General features: G+C 35.1%; 1 protein-coding gene across 6 annotated transcripts in view; it reads left to right on the top strand.

Annotated features, from left to right (window-relative positions):
• The window catches only part of LOC105836759 (protein spire homolog 1), a 325,078-nt gene extending 304,116 nt beyond the window's left edge, over positions 1-20,962 (top strand). For all 6 annotated transcript variants that reach the window (XM_036285176.1, XM_036285175.1, XM_036285174.1 and 3 more), the window contains one exon: positions 16,663-20,962. In XM_036285176.1, the coding sequence (XP_036141069.1) occupies positions 16,663-16,903 (241 nt within the window). In that variant the 3' untranslated portion in view covers positions 16,904-20,962. The remainder of the gene's footprint in view (positions 1-16,662) is intronic.
• Positions 20,963-21,924: the final 962 nt, after the last annotated feature.

Raw genomic sequence — 21,924 nt, 5'->3', positions numbered from 1 at the left:
CAACAATGTCAGAAAGGACATCACTCGTTATTACACTTTGTGAACCTCGCAAAGCCTGCGGAAATCAAATCTGCTTCCGTTTTACTTTCCGCTAGTGAAAATAAAGTCTCACCTCTCGCCAGTACGGAAAGTAAAAGCACTGAGGTCGCAATGCATTTGATATCGAAAACTGTGGCGCCGAACTCCACGATCTTACTAGCCACCGCACGCGTCCGCGTATACTCCGACTCAGGTCGCTTTGCCACGGTCCGTGCACTGCTCGATCAAGGCTCCGTGTCAACCTTGATAACCGAAACGCTCGCTCAGAGCCTTCGATTACCGAAACTTAAGGGGTCAGGGGCAGTCAGTAATTTTGAAAAAATCATTTTTTGGATTTTCATATTTTCTGTAAGTATAACATCTCGAGAATATCTTATTAAATTTTCAAGTCGATCCGACTAAAACTGTTAAAGTAGCAAAGTCGCAAAGTCGGTCTCTCAGGTCAAGCGCGATTGTTAGGAAGGAGCAGCTATCAGCAGCTGCTCTCTCACCAACTAATATTTTAGAAGCTGCTATGAAAGCTGAAGGTGTGCTATATGGGCCTAAAATGACTCTGTGTAAGTTTAAAAATACACCTTTTATTCAAATTGATCACATGATTTTTGAATGAAATACGTAAACGGTACTTAAAACTTTAAACGCGTCTTTCTCAGAACTGCATTTTCAAGTACGGTGCCAAAGATTTCTGAAAAACTATTCAACCGATCAATCTAAAATTTTACGTGCTCTCTTCTAACATAAAATGCAAGTCCTTGATCGAAGGATTTTTTTTTACTTATATTTTCAATTTTATGTACAAAAAATGGGCGTTTTTTTTATGAAAATCGGATGTTTGACTTTTGGCAGCTACCATTTTGCCCTAAATTAATTTTTTCTTAAAATCTTCGATTAAGGACTAGAAAATTTCATGTACAAACTAAATTTTTTTTATTCATTTGTTTCACATGATCCGGCTTCACCAGCAGTTGGCACCGCAAAACGTGTTTTAAAGTATTTTTATTAAGGCGGCTTCTATAATTAACTATAACTTCTTTAAATTTTAATATTTTTACTTCAAATTTTTTTCGAATTTTTTTTTAATGTTATGTAACACAGTGTCAATATTTATAAATTAAATATAATACTGTAGCTTCAAAAAAAAATCCCCAAAAAGTGTCTTTTTTGGCCTTCTAACTGCCTCTAACTCCTTAATCGCGCCGTTTCCGTTACTGGTATCGGTGGAACACGGTCAATGATGAAACACGCCGCTCAAATTACGATCACCCCTGCGTTTGGCGATGGACCTGCCTATTTGACCACAGCGCTAATCCTTCGATCTTTAACAAAATATATTCCGAGTCGAACCAACACGGCGGGTCAGTGGCAGCACCTCGACGGGCTCCATTTAGCCGATAGTGAACCCATGAGTCCCGATCCGATTGATGTGATCATTGGAGCCGATTCGGCATGCTCGTGTTTGACGGTGTTCGAAAGGGTACCGTCAACGAACCAACCGTGCAAAACACTACTCTCGGCTGGATCATCTCCGGTCCAATCGCACCGGCGTCTACCCATGGAATCTCGTCTGTCTCCGTGAATTACGGTGACATCTTTGAGGCTCTGAATTCCGACCTTCGTAAATTTTGGGAGGTCGAGGAGATACCTCAGAAGGCTCATTTGAGCCCGGAAGAACGTCAATGTGAGAAGCACTTTATCGCAACTCACTCCCGTAAACTACACGGATGTTATGTCGTAAGACTGCCATTTAAAATCGGGCCGCCAATACCGATTGGAGAGTCACGATCTATTGCCATTGCAAAGTTCCAAACGTTGAAACGCCGACTTCAACGCGATCCCGATCACGCGGCTGCCTATCGGGAATTTCTTGCAGAATATGAACAACTCCGTCATATGATTGAGGCCACACCCATGGACGTCACAGCGCCACCACAATCGTATTGTATTCCGCATCAAGCCGTTTTACGAGAAGACAGTGCAACCACTCGCTTGCGTGTAGTATTCAACGCTTCCTCCCTAACCACCAAGGGCACGTCGTTGAATAACCATTTGCAAAAGCTACAAAGGAATCTGCCTACCGTCCTCATCCTGTTACGTCAGCATCGGTATGTTTATACCGCCGACATAGTCAAAATGTATCGACAGATTTTGGTCGACCCACGCGACACCACATACCAGCGAATTTTTTGGCGCCCATCACTAGACAAACCATTGAAAGAATATATTCTCTTGACGGTCACTTACGGCACTGCCTCCACTCCGTACCTCGTTCTCCGCGTTTTAGAACAATTGGCCACTGACCACGGAGTTGAGTTTCCGTTAGCTATGCATGTTTGCGCCGCCAAATCTATGTAGACGAGATCGCATTCGGCGCTGACGATCCCATCTTAGCGCATCAAACCCGTGACCAAGTGATCGCACTCCTTGAAAAAGGTGGCTTCCGCCTCCGCAAATGGGTAAGTAATTTAGATGACTTTTTGTCCGACATCGATCTTTCCGATCATGATTTAGCCACACATAAAGTTCTTTAAGACGACGAGCAGATCAAGGTATTAAGAATCTGCTGGAACCCTGCGCTCGACGTATTCCAATTCCGGGTATCCATGCCTTCTTCTCCAAGTAGAACGAAACGGGCGATCCTTTCGACCATTTCGAAATTCTTTGATCCGTTAGGATGAGCCATCCCCGTTCTTATAACCGCGAAAATCTTCATGCAACGGTTGTGGTTGCTCAAATGCCAATGGGATGATAAACTTCCCAGCCAATTGTTAGACGAGTAGACAGACTACCAAACGAGACTTCTAAATCTTAACGCGCTTAAGATACTGCGTTAGACTGAATATGGCCCTCATACTATGAACTGTTCTCTTCACAGATTCTGCGATGCCTCGACGAAGGCATTCGCGACCGTAGTATACCTGCGCCTCATACACGTGGACGGCTCCGTCTTCGTCTCATTAGTCATTGCCAAATTAAAAGTAGCCTCACTCAAGACCAAACCGAGTGGCATTTTATACTCCCCTTCGCGCCTTACTTTGGTGGGCTGTGGGAGGTGTTCGCAGCGTAAAACACCACTTAAAACGATACATTGGTCTCCACACGTTCGAAGAAATAACCACGCTTCTCTGTAAGATAGAGGCGTGTTTGAATTGCAGGCCCCTTTTTCGCGCATCTGATAATCTCGATGATTATAAAGTTGTGACGCCTGTCATTTTCTCGTCAGTACCGCTCTTGTCGCTTTTCCCGAGCTAAGCGTGCTCAATCTTAACAAAGCACGACTGTCACGCTGGCAAATGCTCCGAGCAACCGAAGGTTTTTGAAGGTCATGGTCGAGCGACTACTTGCATTCCCATCAGCAACGCCCCAAGTGGCGTGTCGTCCAAAGTTGGCCAAATAGTGCTGTTGAGAAACTCTCAAGCTCCGCCGTGCCAATGGGAAGTCGGCCGCATTATCGCGTGTCATTTCGGTGACGACGGCTTCACTTGCGTGGTAACCGTCAGGACGCATCGATCGGAGTACAGACGACCGATTGTAAAACTGTTTCCTCCCTGTCGAGATCAACGAGGAAGAATTGAACAATTCTGCCACAGTGGACGGAACCAGCCTGTGATGACGATTGTCGGCACTCATCGATACACCTAATTATAAGTTCTGTATCACTTAAAGATTCAGTTATCTCACATTTAATTCTTGTAGAAATCATTCTTTAAAAATCACCGCAACTATCATATCAATCGTGTATGAATTTCAAATATCCTTCGTATATTCGAGGCGGGCGGTATGTTTGGGCATAAGCTTTAGAGCCTACATTATATTTGCAATATAGATCGCATATTGCTCTGAGCTCCTGCTCTCCCTCCGTTCGCGCTCCGCATGTCGCGTGCGTGGCGCGTGATTTTTCGCGATCGGCGCCGAAACAGCCCGATTCGTTGCCGAAAATACGAATCGGACCGGTATACGACTACCGAACATTAGATTCTCATCTTACGTCGACGATTCCGCATAATTCGTAGACATTTCTCGCCGCGCTATTTTTTCGCGAGTGGAAGCCTGGTTGCCGCCTACTAAAGTGAGAGCCGATTCACTACTGTGAAAGTGAACTCTGATACCGCTCGCCTCACCCTGAGTTTAATGAGAATAAAAGACGTCTACTTTTACCGCGATTTCGGAGTCGTTATTCCATAATTCCTCCGCCTTGGCAAGCGAGCCTTTGTGAAGGCTGTATCAGCACACCAACCACATACACAAACATATGTGAAAGACATATTGAAATTGGGGGCTCCGTATAACTGCATAATTACCAGATTGAAATTAACTAATAAAATTTGATTTGTGTTGGATGAGTTATATAAAGTTTTGAATATTTAACGTTTCAAATTAACGTCTCAAAAACTATGGTTTTTATGGCAAATATCAATGGAACATATAATGTGTATTTTGATGAGATCTACAACTTTATCTGAAATACTTTTTAAAATTTAACTTAATTTATTTACGGAAATAAATGGAAAAACTATATTTTATGGTTTTTTAATAGTTTCCCGCTATGAAAATCAAATGTGCGCTAATTTTCACTATGATATTCGTAATCAGCGCGTCAAAATGCGTAAGTATACACGATTTCAAAAAAAATCGAAGGTTTGTTTTTTTTAGATGTTTATCCCCGGCACTAAATTTTTTAAACAAATTTTGTTAATATCCTTCGAAAATATCAATTTTCAGCTTTAGAATGCACTTTGATTCGTTTCGATATGATTTTTTATTGCCGAGATATCTGTTTTGTGCACTTAGATTACGGACGGATCAGCACACTTACAGTCATAAACATAGTATATCTAAACCGAGGATTGTTCCAAATTTCGAGAGTGTGAATAGGGCTTACGTACGACATAAGATGTGTTTCCTTCTCTCTCACGCGAGAAACACATCCGTCTCTTTTCAACGTCTACGTTCGTCCTTTTCTACGTGTGCTTATACCCCCACTCTTGAAACGAGCAGGCCTGCAATAGTGGGAGAAAGTAGTGAGAGCTATTGACGCACGCCAATGCAAAAATCACGTCCGTACTCAAGTGCGGTTTTTGTTTACATTGTGTAAACTACTGCTCCGTCTGGAGATGACAAAACTATATAAGCATAAAACTGATATGTCAAGAGATACAATTGCGTTTTTTTCTAAATGCACATATACTATGTATCATTTATAAAATTTTTTTATGCGATTATAATCATACATTCTTATCAGAAAGAATTTATAGCATATAATTCTTTTAACTCAATGTCTGAAACTTGATTCAGTTTATTTGAGTATTAAAGTTTTTATATATAACATAAATTTTATTTCTATCAACATGCCTCGTACATGCAAAACGTATACAAATTGATTTTATTACATATGTACATAACGAGTGGATATAATTTGCCCACGTTCGGAATGGCCACGTGAAATATTGCACGGAGTTCAATTTGCCCACGTTCGGAACGACAACGTCCGAAACAGCCACGTTCGGAACGGCCACGTTCGAAGCGGCCACGTTCGAAATGGCCACGTATATTTTACATAATTTTCAGTACAATGCACACGATTAGCGACTTAGACGGTGTGCGGGAGGGGGCCAAAGGCCCCCCTTGCACCACCCGTGCGTGTGTGTGTGTGTGTGTGTGTGTGTGTGTGTGTGTGTGTGTGTGTGTGTGTGTGCGCGCGCGCGCGCGCGCGTGCGTGTGCGCGCGTGCGCGCGCAAAGCATTCTCTGCACCGCATAGGTTTGCAACTTTCCACGCAAACAAAAAAAAATCATTCCAAATGTGGCCATTCCGGACGTGGCTGTTTCAGACGTGGTCGTTTCGAACGTGGTTAAATTTACACGTGACCATTTCAAACGTGGGCAAATTATATCCACTCCACGCGCTCGGACTTTACGCGTTTCCGGGAACTTGTACTAAAGTCGCGGAGGTCTCGGTTGTAAAAACACGTCTGTACGTTTCGACAGTTCCGAGCGGACTTCTCGAGCGCCCTTCTTCGCCCAAGTTCCTTCTCGTCGGTTCTCCCCTCTTTTCGTCCGTTGCCGCGTCTTGCGCATGCCCGGCACGCCTATCGAGGCGCTGGGTGGAGATGGTCGCGGTAATTTACCATAGTTTTGCCGTAACTTCCGTAATTATTTTATGAAAATAGCAGACTCATCTTTTCCAAGAGTCTACTAAAGGTCATTGACCTGGCTAAACCGTGGTACTGTGACTCATCTATGGGTCGGAAATCCGTCTTGGGAATTTGAAGAAGAAGAAAAACTTCCGTAATTACGGCGGAACTATGGATCTTGTGGCCCGGGATTGCGAGTTCGTATCAGCTGTCGCGCTCCGATCAACTCCAACCACTTGGTTTGCGCTCGCTTTCTCGATTTCTCGATTTCTTTACGGTCGCGGATTGGTCGCGTCGCCCGTGGGAGCCGACACAGACGTTGATCTCAAGTATGCTTTAAGCCGTAAGAAATTGATAAATCACAGACAAAAATGAGAAAAATAATTGGCTGTGATTGATTAATTTTTTATGGCTTAAAGCTTACTCCAGCTATTTTTAAACTCAACATAATGTTAAAATGTCATGATGAGTGCGTTACACATTATCTTAATCAGGTTTAACGTCATCGATAGTGCTTAGATTTCAAATTACATTTTTCAAAAAAATGCAATAGTTGTGATTGGCCAGACTAACAACCGATATTACTAAATCCGATTAAGGATAATGTGTAAACGTAACACAGCTCCACAAAAAAATTGAAATTTTGTTTGCGGGGACCTGACTCACCTTACTATATGTAATCGAGCATGCTGAAACCGAATCCGTTTTATGGCAAAAATACATGGACCTTAGGTGGCCACACGATTATTCGATTATTTAGTTATGAGGTTTTAAGGTTATGGGGTTGTGTGGTTGATGGGATATGTGATTATGGGATTTTGTTTGGGTTTTTATTGGAATTTTATGATTTTTAGCCTATTTTTTGAGATTACAAAAAAAACCAGACGTGATGGAGTTATTTGAACTCCGGATTCGGTTTCAGCATGCTCGATTACATTTAGTAAGGTGGGTCAGGTCCCCGCAAACAAAATTTCGATTTTTTTGTGGAGCTGTGTAATCATTAACCTTAAGACATTATCACATTACTTTATTATTTTATAAATATGTATTATAATTTATAAATATTATAAGTTTTACACTTTATAAATTATATTTAAAAAATTATAAATATAAAAAAAAATTTAGAAAGATAAAAAATAAAAAAAATAATACAAAAATACTTCGTAAATATTACAGTAATACGTTCGTCATATATTACCATTATATTACTGTGATCCATTTCGGCGGACATTTTAACCCGTTGACTGTGTATAACGGTTATAGCCGCAACGAAGAAAAAACAAAGTAAAACTTTCTGAATTTGCTTGAAACTTGTTACTCGGAGGATTCTGGGGTCGCTGATTACGATTAGGAAGTCAGATGTACAAAATTCAAAATGGCGGATCCAATATAGCGGATCAAAGTTACAAAAAATGGTTTGATTTTTATGAAATTTTTTTGAGTCTCTGAATCCAAATATGACATCAAAATTCAAAAATGGCGGATGCAATTATGGGAGCTCTAGTGTCAGGATGTACTTATTGATTTATTTTGATCAAATGTGGAATCGGCGGATCCAAAATGGTAAAATTTTTTTCTTATTAACCATCTTGAATATATTAATTCTAATGTTAAATTTAGATTTAGCAATCTAAATAACTTTAAAATAATAATAATAAAATTCCGTCTATTTTTTGTAATTTTGATCCGCCATATTGGATTCGCCATTTTAAATTTTGTAAATTTGACATCATATTTGGATTCAGAGACCCAAAAACATACGAATACCAAGTTTCATAATAATCCGATAAACTTTTTTCAACACACTTTTGGCCCAAATAATAAAATTCTTTTACACAGCCGATGGGTTAATATTGTAGTAATATTTTTGTAATATTTTTGCAATATTTATACTATATTTCACTGTAATATTGTAATGGGAGAACTATTTCTGTGATATTCCGCTATGTGGGATATGTCAACAAATTTCTGTAATATTACATATCCGTTTTAATATTACTGCAATATTATAATGTTACTGTGATATTATGGCAATATGCTGTGTGAGAATATACATGCTGTGTGGGGAATATACTCTTAAATGCTTTAAATTATGATAAATATTATTGGTATCTGTACCGATTTTAAAGTACTTTCAATTTTTCTTTGACTTCAAACCAGATACACTAAATACTGTTGTTTCTTTTGCAAATGGGATAGCCAAAGATTCTTATTACAAAATTAAGGAATGGCCTGCACAAGAAAATTTTGAACTTGGTAAAAATAACATGAAGCATAATGCACTTGTGTATGTATGTGTTTATCCTAATAATATAATTTTACCACCACTTCACATCAAATTAGGTTTGATGAAAAATTTTGTGAAAGATGGCTAAAGATGAAGAAGTATATAAAACAAATATTTTCTAAAATTACGAATACTAAAATAAAAGAAAGAATGTTCATTGGTCCTTAAATATGAAAACTGCAAAAAGATGCAAACTTTAATAATATTTTAACTTGTATAGAAAAAAAGCATAGAATGCATTAAAGGATGTATTTGAAAATTTCCTGAGAAATAAGAAAAATGAAAATTATATAAAAATAGTAACAAACATGTTGACAGCTTTCGAAAAAATAAAATGTAACATATCATTAAAAATTTACTTCTTACATTCATATTTAAATTTTTTTCCGGAAAATTTCAGTGTTGTTAGTGATGAACATAGCGAAAGATTTCATCAGGATCTTTCAAATTTCGAAGAAAGATATAAAAGAAAAATAATGTTTGCAGATTACTGCTGGTCTATTGATCCAGATAAACTTGAAACATTTTACAAACGGAAATCATTTTCTTCCCTATTTTCTTTAGCATGTAATTATAGTGACCGCTGAATCTAAGTCTATCATCAATAACTACACCTAATTACTTCATTATTTCTACGCGCTCAATCTCATTTCCATCTAAACATCTCACAATAGTATTGCCTCTCAATTCTTTTCTTATACTTCTAACTGACATATATTTCGTTTTCCCCGCATTCATCTTCAGTTTATTAGTATTTATCCATTCCTCCACTACGTTAAATGCAATATTAAATTTTCTTTCTACCTCCGCTATTCTCACCTGTTACATTAAGGTATCATCTGCAAACATCTTTGTACTACACACCTCCGAGCAAACATTAACATATTATTTATATATATTATAAACAACAATGGGCCCAATATCAAACCTTGTGGCACTTCGTATTTCGTAGTCAGTATCTTAGACCATCCATCATTAAACTGAACTTGTTGCATTCTATCTTTTAAGTACGACCTAAACCATAATTCTAAAACTGTTCCTGTAATATAATTGCTGATATAATTTCTCTAATAATCTCCCTCTATTAATTGTCTTGAATGCCCGTTTAAGATCTACTCCTAACTAAAAAATAACTCCTACTATTTGTCTCTCACTAATAATCAATTTCCATTTATTTATAACTGTTTGAATTGCTGTTTCACACGAATAATTTTTTTCTGAAGCCCGACTGATGTTCCGTTATGATATTATTACTTTCTAGATAAAATTCAATTTGTTTTTTAACTATTATCTGTAATACCTTCTCATAAATTGGTAGTATATTAATAAGTCTATAATTATTTGTCCTCTTAGGTTTCTCTACTTTTGGTATTGGAATTATCGTGGACGTTTTCCACTCTTTCAAAAAATAACCTTCACTCAATGACTTATTTACTATATCACAATATTCATTTTTTATTACACAAAACACCGTTTTTAATATATCGCTAGTTATTCCTTCTTCTGTACCTTTCTTTTTTGGTAACTCCCTAATGATTACTTTTAACTGTTCTGTCGTAATTGACTCAGATTTTTCCAACTCTCCCTTCTTTTCAATACAATAAATAGTTCTCTTATTTGTGCTTGTTGTATAATTCCTATCTATAGATTTTGTTATGTTTTTAATAAAATCTATAGATTTCTCTGTATATAAGTTATATTTATCAGCTATACCGCATTCTATATTATTGTCTAATATCTCAAAATCTATATTTTCTACTTTTGCGCTTGTTGGTCTTCCTCTAATAACTTCTTTTAATGCTCCACTAGCTGAACAAATTCATCCGCATTATATCTACTATAATCCCTACTGAATTCTTTATATCTATTTACAATCTTGTTCGTATTTATCACGACTTTTATCCACGCATGATCCGTTATCTTAGGTTCATAATTTACTTGTATATTAATTTCTTTATTCGCAAAAACTAAAGCTATAACTATTTTCGGTAACTATTCTCGTTGCTTTATCAACATATTGCTTCATACCTAGACTTTGCATAGTCGTTAGTAGTTTATTTGTATGAAAAGAATCTGTCATACAATCTATATTAAAGTTTCCTAATATTATACGCTCTTCTTTTAATTAATTAATTCTTTTACTATCTCCTTTAAGAATCCTATAAACTCTCCATGTGACGCACACAGTGAATAATATATTACCATTAACACTCTTTTAAACAATTTTTCTTTTACTTCTATTACAACGCACCAAACGATCCTTTCTAATTTTTTTCGATACTACTGTCTCATACTTGATATCGTCTCTTATATACAAAGCAACCCCTCCTGTATTCCTATTTTTCGCGTCGCATTTGACCACACTGTACCCCGGTATACTTATTTCACTATCTTTAATTTCAGCAATCAGTCTAAACTCCGACAATGCTATGTCTGCAGGATTTAATTTCTTCATAATCTGGTGCTGTATCTCATCCTTGTGTGCCATTAAACTTTGCACATTTGTATATATTATTTGTTCCTTTTCCTTCTGTGGTTGCTATTTTTTTTTGGCTTCCCATCCACCTCTTCTCTTCTTCTCTTCGATATCCTTCTTCTATGTCAGACATTCCAGAGCATTATGTTCGTCCTTTATTTTCAAACTATATGTTTTTATTTTAAACATACAATTTACACATTTGTTATGCTTTTCTCTACATTTACTTGCTTTATGCTTTCTTGCACATTTATGACACATTTTATCTCTCGTACAGTTTTTTGCAATGTGATAGAATTCCTAACATTTGAAACATCTCTTTATGCTGAAGTGATTGAACACAGGATATTTTTTCCAGCCTATATTCAACTTTTCTTTCTTTAACATTAATTCATGTGTTACTTTATCTACTTCAATTATTATAGATCTACCTTCTTTTCCTTTACTTCTAGGCTGACTGTCATTCATATTTTTTCTTTTCGAAATTTTCTTTACTATACTTGTCTATACGATTCACCCATACTATTCTGTTTCTTGATTGTATCTATTAGTTCATCATCATCCAACTCTATTTCTTCCTCGCTAATATTGACAATTTTTATTTTCGGCTTCTTTTGTAGTGATTCTGTAACATTATAATTGTTACCTAGCTTGGACTGTACTATATCTTTTAATTTATCCATTTCTTCTCTTCTGACAGCCTAGAATTACTGTTTCTTCTCTTCCTTTTCGTACCTTTGTTATCTGCATTGTCATTTTCTTAATATCTACCTTTTCTTTTATTATTTTTTTAGTGGTCTCACTTTCCTGCTGAATCTTTGGCTTGATGATTATGATATTTTCCTTCTTCGTAGCCTCACTGTCGCGTACATTTTTCGCTGATGTCTGCATTCCTCCTCGGATTATTTTTTGCAAGTCTTCCATTTCTTGTTTAATAGCTTTCATTTCCTCTTGCATTGTCTCCTTAATGGAAGTGGTTCAATGATACACAGTATAATTGGACACTTGCATTTGCGCACAGTTCCTTTTGGACACAACACATATTTTTGTAAAATTTCTAACACACGCACACATGCATGTAAAATTTGTTATTAACTTTGTTAATTAAACATTTGTTACATTGAACAGTGCATTTGCGCACAGTTCTTCTGCGCACAGTTCGTTTGTACACAGTTCTTTTGCGTACAGTCAAACGGATTGCATCTAGATATTCTCGCTAACCTATGTATGGTTATGAACAAAAAGGTTGTCTGACTTTTTGTGATAAGTTTTGGAACTCACTTCATCATGTGTATATATTTATGTCATTACATTCTCATTACAGGTATTTGCGGTGACGCATTATTAGAACAGCAAAATCATGTATAAGAATCATGTATATGATGTCGGCAAGAAATGCACTTCTCGGCCGATTTCAGCAAGCGCCGCCTCCCACTATTCCTCTTGCCCCGCGTGCCGCTGACGCGGCCTACGAACCACGCGATTCGTAGGCAACGCGCACGGCACGCGGGGCAAGAGGAATAGTGGGAGACGGCGCTTGCTGAAATCGGCCGAGAAGTGCATTTCTTGCCGACAATTTGTATATTAATAAAGTAAGAATGTATTAACACATAAATATATACACATGATGAGGTGGGTTCCAAAATTTATCACAAAAAGTCAGACAACCATTTTGTCCACGACTATACATTGTATTGGAAATCTGCAAACACATGTGAACTTTATTTTGTTTATAATACGCGTGCGTGCGTGCGCGCGCGCGCAAAGCATTCTCTGCATTACATGGGTTTGCAACTTTCTACGCAAAACGAGTTGCCGCTTTTAAGGCTGGTATTCATAGTTGGGTCTTATATTTAAGATTATCTTAAGGACTTAAGATGCCATCAGCCAATCACAGAGTCGTATTAGCATCTTAAGCATTACTTGAAACGATCTTGAAAATGTTTGACACTTACACGACCTTTTTATTGCCTTCATGCCGGACATCTATATTCTGCATATTCATCATCCATATTAGGCTGCGTTCCGATATTTACTGTCAGTACTGAAAATCTACAGTATATGTGACGTAAACTGTAGATTTTCAGTACTGACAGTGATTATCGGAACGCAGCCTTAGTAGGTATCATAGACTTACTAGAATAAACTGCTTATGAGGTGGAAAAACGGTAGTGGGGATATCTATCACTGAGAAAAGGATAACTTTTACGTTAATATGGGTTGCTATATATCTTTTTCTAGTGGGCGTAACTTTGTAGCAGCGAGGAAGGTCCTTTTTATATTTTATTTCGCATACGCAGCAACTCAACACCATTATTTCAATTGTTTAAATAAAATTATTTACATGTAGACTCACTAACCCTAAAATATCCGTTTTGGTCATCCATCTCACATGAAGCTCACATCGACACGCATACTATGACAACACGCTCAAGCTCCGACACCGTTATTGGTCGCTATACTTTCCCACTGTTCTGCATTAGAAAGAGATAGAACCTTATATTAAAGACATTTTTTTTTTTGAGTGACGGATACCCCCACTACTTTTATAAGCAGTCTATTCTAGTAAGTCTATGGGTGCGATCCACTTGACGCTACAAATGCTTTGAAGCATTTGAATGACCATTCGGAACAAAGAATTTTACGAATTGGCCAATCATAAAATGTTTTGAAGCGTCTGTAACATCAAGTAGATCACACCCTATGGTAGGTATCGGTTGACACCACAGACTAACGTAGACGGAGCCTTTTGAGAGAGATAGCTGATTTTTGTGGTAAAGGTCTAAACACAATGCCAGGCAACAGGCAATAGTAACAAGAAATAAAGAAAGAGAAAAAAAGAGAAGAAGATTCTTTCTCGTTGATCTCGAATAATACCAAGTGCGGTTTTCTCTATAATCTTTCTGTCATATTATATTTTATCATTTCATATTACTTTTTAATTAATATAATCCTATTATATTATCCTATTATATTATCCTATTATATAAGCAGGAAAGCACTTTCCTGCTTATATAATGCAGTATTAAGATAGAATAAGATGACCTTTGCATGTGTTGTACCTTGCAGTGCAACAAAATGATTTTGTCGTACCTTGTGGTGCGACAAATAATCTTATTGGGTTCGTTGCTGCCTTAGGAGTAGGAACTCGCGAAAGGAGGCTTTTGTTGGCAGGATCCTCGAGTCACCAACACACTTGTTATTAGTAATTAACAAAAGAAGTGTTTATTCTCTGTAGTTACAAGGCAGTTCTTTACACTTCCGATCGGCGAAGGTGCTGTGTCGTTTTACTCAGAGGTGATAAGATACGGCGCGCGGCTTTGAGATAGCGCGCTGTACATTTGCTCGCTCGAGATGCGTTGACTAAGTCCCGATCTCTGAGTTCGTATGCTAATCTTGCGGGCCGTATGTATTGGCTTGATTGACTACCACTGATCCCGCGGCCCGCTGTCCGGTAGCAGCTTAAGTAGTGCCGCGGATTTGGTATAATAGTGAGGCAATGGGTCCTCGGCATGATTATATGGTTATAACCGCGCGCATCCGGCGCGCGGGAAATATTCGCAGGCTTAGCAACAATTGTCAAAACGCAAATATGCATTTCCGGTGGCATGATCGTTGCTAAGCTGAACTTCCAATGCGATGCCCGGTGCGTTGACCGGTGCGATGGTCGGCAGCGCACGAGGCATGTTACTTGACACCTCGCGATAAGGAGCCTTCCTCGGCGAGCTATTCTAACATCTTTCTTAATTCAGATTTAATATTATTATATTATCCAATATTATACTATAATATTTAATTTTACTATCGGTTGTGAGTGCCTCTGCATGTATGAAAAAGAGCTGTAAATTAAATTATTATATTTCAAAAACAAAAAATCATATCGGAACGTATCAAAGTGTATTCTAAAGCTAAAAGTTGATATTTTCGAATGATATTAACGAAATTTGTTAAAAAAATTTATTATCGCTATTATAACGTCTTGAAAACTTTCGAAATCGTTATTTTTAGTTCTTTACGCTATTTTTCTTTAACGCTATTTTTCTCAAAATTGTGACGTGATAGCCAACTTTTGAGAACAGATTCGTGTTTCGCAGGCAAAAATACATCGGAAATGACTATTCGCATTCGTGTTACAAAAATAGTGTCGGATAGTGTTATCTACGGTTTATGTTTGTATCAAGCATAGTCTACAATAAAGATTTAAGTTTTAAACCATAAGAAATTGACCAATTACAGTCGATTTTTATAAAAATACTCGATTGTGATTAGTCAATTTCTTACGGATTAAAGCTTAAGGCTTTATTGTAGACTACGCCTTAAGTATCTACGTTTCATGATTGTATCGTCAATATTGATAATAATCTGATTACAGATCGAAACGTTTATTTATTTGTTTCAAACTTTTATAGACATAATACATTAAATACAACGGCATCTAGTATTGGCTCATTTACCCGTTCTTTAATTTAATTTGATTTGATTATTAGAGCTTTATAGAATATATTTAATTTTTAAATTTATGTGATTTAAAAGTTTAGTTAAAATTATTAACATATTTTAAAAAATTTGCGAAAAAAGAAATTTTCCCCAAAAATTGTTTTGCTTAAATGAATCATAACTCTTTGAGTTTTTAATATTTTTGGCTAAAAATTTAATCTGATATTCTAAAAATATGCTTCTTTTGAAAAAAGTTATACAGTACAATTTTAAAAAAGGGTATTTATTCTGCAGATTAACGAACTTCATTTTTAGGATTAAAAATTGTGTATTTTAATTATAGAGATTTAAGAATAGAGTGCGTAAGAAATCCGGAAAAGCGATAGAGGAGTAAAAAGAGAGAACTGAATAAAGGCCCCCTCCATACTTGTTCAATCGCGCATGTGCAAGAATACTGTTTTGAAGTTAGACAAAAACAGAGGAGGCCTTTGGAGTTTAGCTTTTTCTTTCTGTCTCTATCGCAGTCACTTATATGCTAGTATATAACTCACGCGCTATATTTTTATATCTTTATGATTTTAATAGAAAAATGGTATTTATTTGTCAACATTAAACATTTAAACATTAAAAATTAACATTTAAATATTAATATTTCTCTATATTATAATATATTAGCTAATTATTAACATTTCTATTCATCTCTGCTACAGTCAGTACATAGATAATTGCTATGATCATCGTACATTGTAGGCAAGCGTAGTGGATATTTTATTATAGTTTTTTGTCTTGCTGGTAACGACTGTGAGCTGATTTTACTGGCATTAATCTGCACTTTGAATAAAATATTTTGATTAAGAGAAAATCGACGCAAGCGTTGTATCAAGATACAAATGGGGTTCAAATGACCACGTCAGCAATTGACTAATTTAAAATAAAATATTCTAATCGGTGGATACAAGAGAAAAACTAGCAGCAATCACCTGTGAACGACTGTGATCATTTGCAATGCGATCAAATGGGGCATTCCCCTTGGTACATACCTGGCAAATTGATCTATAACCTATTTTGAGCGACTGCCAAACATTTAAGACCGCAGCATAGACTTTTGCATAATGCATAAAAAAATCAATCAATTAGAATCGTCTGTTTCCCTCCTTAGGATAGAAATAAAATCCTCTGAATGGTTAATTTTCTTATGCATTATGCATTATGCGTTATGTCTGTGCTGTGGCCCTCAAGATATGTTATGTGTTTTATATTTTATTTGATATAATTTTAATTATTTATTTTGCAGAAATTACAAAGGAGGTAGTCCTGCCGCTCTTTCAACCACGAAGACATTCTCCACTTCAAGCGGACCGAGTGCGGAGCAGCGTATGGTGGCGGAACGTTTACGCGGTGTCGCCGTTGTTGTCTGTCATGACTGTCGCATCATGGTCATTCAGATCATCAAAAGCTCAAGAACGACGCGTGCAACGATACGTAATAATGTTATTTCCCGCCTTACTCTAAACCTCTCTCCTGCCTATATTTAATTTTCATCGCCTCTTAATAGCACCGATATCGCTACGTCGTTTCTTCTTATTGTTTTTCCAAGCGTTATCAAAATTTCGCATGTTATTATACGTATATTACATAATGGGAACAATCTGCAAATACTAGTATTTGACACAATTTGAAAACAGATGATGAAAGAGAATTCATGCAAATGCAAAATAGGATATTTGTTTTCTCGTAATGGGTTGCTACATTGGTTTCTGTTATGAGATAGTGATGATATAGGAATTTTTTATGTATAAGCATGTATTTATTAGCAAATTAATCCACCAATGTGCACTAATGTAGACCAATTCGCTATTTGAAATACGATAGCTTAAATTTTTTAAGGGAATTGGGAGAATCAGATTGCCCAAAAATCTTTAACAGTTTTTTGTAACGAATTGAATAAATGTACAAAAGTAACGTTTTAAGGGATATTTATACAACACATAAAAAAAGAATATATATTTTTTAATAAATATATAATTATATAGCTGAAGATATATATATATTTTTTTTAGATAATTATTTTGTAATGATATCTTATCTCTTAATAGTTTAATTATAATAATTTTTAACTAGAAAATTTTGGAAGGCTTGTCGTTATTGAATAAACTTTTATAAAATAAATTAAATAAAAATGAATAAAGTAGTAGTTAAAAATTCAATTTTTTTGCTAAAATAATTTTGATTTTTTTGTTATTAATAGTTGTCATTTTGTTAGTTTATATTTGATCTATTTTTTGAAAACTAGATAAAAAACTGAAAATTTTTAGCAAAAATTGAATTATCGAGAGAAGTATCATTGCAAGAGAAACGGAACATACACTCACACGCGCGCGCGCACGCACACTCATATAGTAAACCATTCTATGTAACATCGATCACGCCAGGTCCGAAGTTTTTAACAAAAAAAGTTTCTGTCAGGATGCAGAATCTAGATCTAAACGTGGTCTTTGAGATATTATCTGGTAAAACTTAATATTTTTTTGGCTAACTCATATTGCATCTTGCTACTCGGCAAGCGTTTCCGCGTCTAGTGTGCAGGAACACACAATCTTTCCACACACATAGTAACAACAATCGCTGAGCGGTTATAATTTGCTATGCATTTTCTATTTACCGACGATAAGCCAGACAGATTTGGCAATTTTAGTAATTAATGTCTTATTAACTCTTTATTGTAAAGTCACAAAATAGTATAAGATTCTGATAAAGTGGATGAACATTGTCAATATCTAGATTCTTAACTTTATTTTGTTGGGCTCTTATTGTCAATTCGCTCACTCTTATTACTTTCTTTCTTGTTTTTGCTGGTTCTTCTTATTAAGAACATGGACATTATTGTAGTTCATGTCCATTTTGCCATAGGACGTATCGCCTTCGAGGATCATCTAAAAGCGTGACACCTCTCATAGCACTTTCCGATTCACTCCACTCTACTTGTTTACAAGAGATGATATAATTATTACCAGATGCCCTATATAAATATCGCACATTTATATAACTTTTTGAAAATAAAATTTTATTTTGCTCTATGTATATAAATATATATATTTTTTTTCCTTAAAACTTTACTTTTATACATTTATTCAATTTATTTAAAAAATGGTCAAAAAGTACGATTTTTGAACAATCTGACTCTTCAGTGCCTTTAAGCCACATGTTAAAAGACTTCTGTTCTGAGCTAAAGACTTCTTTTCTTTCTTTAAATATGATGAATATTTTAGATTAAAGAGAAAGAGGAAAAGAAGGGTAAAAGAAATAATGAGAAAAGAATGTTCAATATTACACGATTGTTTCTATAGGATACCAATATTACTGTCTTTATTTGTAAACATGTACATACTATGATAATTTCAGCATTTCATGAATATGCATTAAATACATCGATGCGATTGATGCCGATGCTTTATGTTAATAAATATTTTATTACTTTATCGGAAACACAAAGATCACAGATGTTGCCATCTTGGATTTTCAAAATTGATTTTATGGAATATAAATTACATTAGTTTACATTTTTTTATTTTAAATCAGAAGAGATGTTTTTTTTTTAATTTTTAAGTACTGAAAATCAAATTTTACCAACACGTCAGGTTTTTAAAATAATTGAGATTTAATGTATGAAAAAAGGCTTTTATGTGATGTTTGAGATTTTTTGTAAATAAAGTTAACGTTATCTGAACATTTTAATAAGATATCATAAATATATTATTTATCCCCTATAAAATACATTTTTTAAACAATGCTATGAAAAGTTTAAAAGTTCTCATGTAGGAACGATCTTGAGCTACGTATTTTAAGATATTTTGGAAAAAAATTTATTTTAAAATTGATTGTACTATTATTTATTCTCTTTTAAATCACACAATTTTTGCCTAGAAAATTTTTTTTCGAAAATGCATTTGTTTCAAAATGTTCGAAAATATGCAAATGAAACTAGACTCTATACGTACCATATATGTCAATATACATTTAGTAAAACATAAAATAATAAAGTACAATATATGTGTATCAATAACCCTAAATTACAAATTATAAACATATATAATATATACTCCATAGGCGAGATATTGAAATTAAAAAATATATTTTATAGAGAATGAACATTACAATTATGTTATCTAACCGAAATTTTTAAACGAAGTACATTTTTTAACAAGAAATTTTTGACATAAAAGCTATTTTTTACATATTATACATCAATTATTTTTAAAATTTGATGTATTGATAAAATTGAGTTTACAACATCGTTTTCAGCATTCAAATTTATTAGAAGCACTTCATCTGATTTAAAATAATTTTCAATTGTAATGTTATTTTTACATTTTGATTCTTGTTAAAATGTAAAAAATTTAATTATATAATTTTATTGATAATTTTGTTCATATTTTATAACTTAAAAAAATCCTTAAAATTGAGAGCCCTCCTTGAAAGAAAATTAAAGATTTAAAAATATGTGAATCTATCTAATATAAATCTTATATTTATCTTCCCGATACAGTTACAAGCGTTCTCTGTGTAGAAGAGTTAATATTTACTCATCCTCTGTTAGATACAGAAAGTAAATTTGATTTTAATTAAATTAAATATTGCATTGTATTTTACAGAAATGTTTATATTTTATTGAAGTAACAAATTAAATACATATTAATATATATTTATTTCATATTAATTATAGAGTATTACAGCGTTTAAGACTATTTGCCATTAAAATATAAAATCAGAACGCGCAGATGTGTAAGTTGTGTTATTATCAAATTGTTTTTTTTTTTACACACGCGAGCACGCATACACGCGTATATGTATGTGTGTGTGTGTGCGTGTGCGTGCGCGCGTGTGTTTAAAACAGAGTATAACCACTGCTCATGAAAAGATATAGAAGAAATTGAAATAGACACAAAAGTCCTATATCGTTTTGCAATAGTTCCGCAATAATAATCGGGATATTAATTTTTAAAATTATACGAATAAGAACGCACCGAGAGAAACATTCCAGCTATTCGTATTATACATAAACATAAGAAAGACAAAATGACCATTGAGATGTTAGAAAAAAGACAAATGTAGGTTTTATGTAGTATTTCTCTTTCTATAGTGGGCGTCAGACCATCTATTACGATGCTTAGTCCATTCTATGGATGCGTTTCGAATTCACTAACAATATTGAATATTTAAGTAGCATAAATTATAAATTGTCAATACTAACAGTGAAATTCGGAACATAACCTATATGTCGATGGTGCTATAACATGACTTACTGTATCCATAGACTTTTATCACTAGACGATTTAATCTTTATCTTTATATTCTATCATTAAACTGTTAATTCGCGTCAAACATATAGATCTGAAAAGTATATACAAAAAAATTCTTACGTATGGAGTAATGGGTTAAGAAGTACCGCCTGACAGTGTTACTAATCGGACCGGGTTTTCTGGAGTTTTCTCGCGCATGCGCGATAAACGTTACATTTTACTTGAATAAAAAGAAGTACTAATTAGTCGTTCCAACAAAAATATTTAATAATTGTTAAAAATATGTTAGAAAAATATTAAATACGCAAATAAATATATATATATATATAAATATGTTATAAATAAAATAATATGAGTGATACTACGCATGCGCAAGAAATCCGGCCCGATCAGCAACACTGTCGCCTCTGCATGTATGTGCCAACCATTGAAATACACCTATACTATAATGAGCATTACGATGCCGCGTACATTGGTGGCTCATGAGCTTGAGACCGACACAGTATCATCAGGGCTTGTTGTCTCGCTTACACATGCACACAATATAACAATATAACACGACAGGCAGGCAAAAATTAATCGAATAATAAAATCTTATTATTCTTTATTATTATTATCACTAAACAGTACAGTCATGACTCTTAGACGTGACTGTATAAGAAGGATAGAAAGCCCTAACCTGTGGCTCTTTCTCGGGTCGTCTCAGACTAGTTAGTGCCGGGTGGCACCAGAATGCTCACGTCCGTCAATTGGATAATTTAAAATACAATGTTCTAATTGGTGCATACAAGAAAAAAATCTATAGCAGCAATTACCTGTGAATGGCTGTGGTTAATTCGAACGTGGCCCTTCTGGACGCTCCCGTCAGTGCCCATTCCAGTACAGGTATATTTCAGTGATGCCAACACACTTGTAGCGGAACCAATAAATAAAGAATACCATGAAAAAGCATGTGGCAAAATGAGTGGGTTCAGAATAGTTTAATTTGATGATGTATGTATGACGTCATTGAAAGTGAAAGGCTAACGATGAAACAAATATATTTATAAAACGTAATTTTAATACGTCCTTTAGATTTGGAATACCACAGAGACTGCAGTTAATCTTTTTTTTGTAATTTATTCGAATCATGTTTATCTAGACAGCACAGGACATCCTATGGACGTTCACTTGTGTCCATTTTGCGTCCACACGTCCATGGACATGAAATGGACGTCCATCGTATGTCCGATGTCAGACATCCATCAATATTTGGA

This window comes from Monomorium pharaonis, chromosome 4 (assembly GCF_013373865.1).
Source record: "Monomorium pharaonis isolate MP-MQ-018 chromosome 4, ASM1337386v2, whole genome shotgun sequence".
NCBI lineage: Eukaryota > Metazoa > Arthropoda > Insecta > Hymenoptera > Formicidae > Monomorium > Monomorium pharaonis.
Note: the sequence above shows the minus strand (reverse complement) of the source record. Positions and strands in the feature narration are given on the sequence as shown.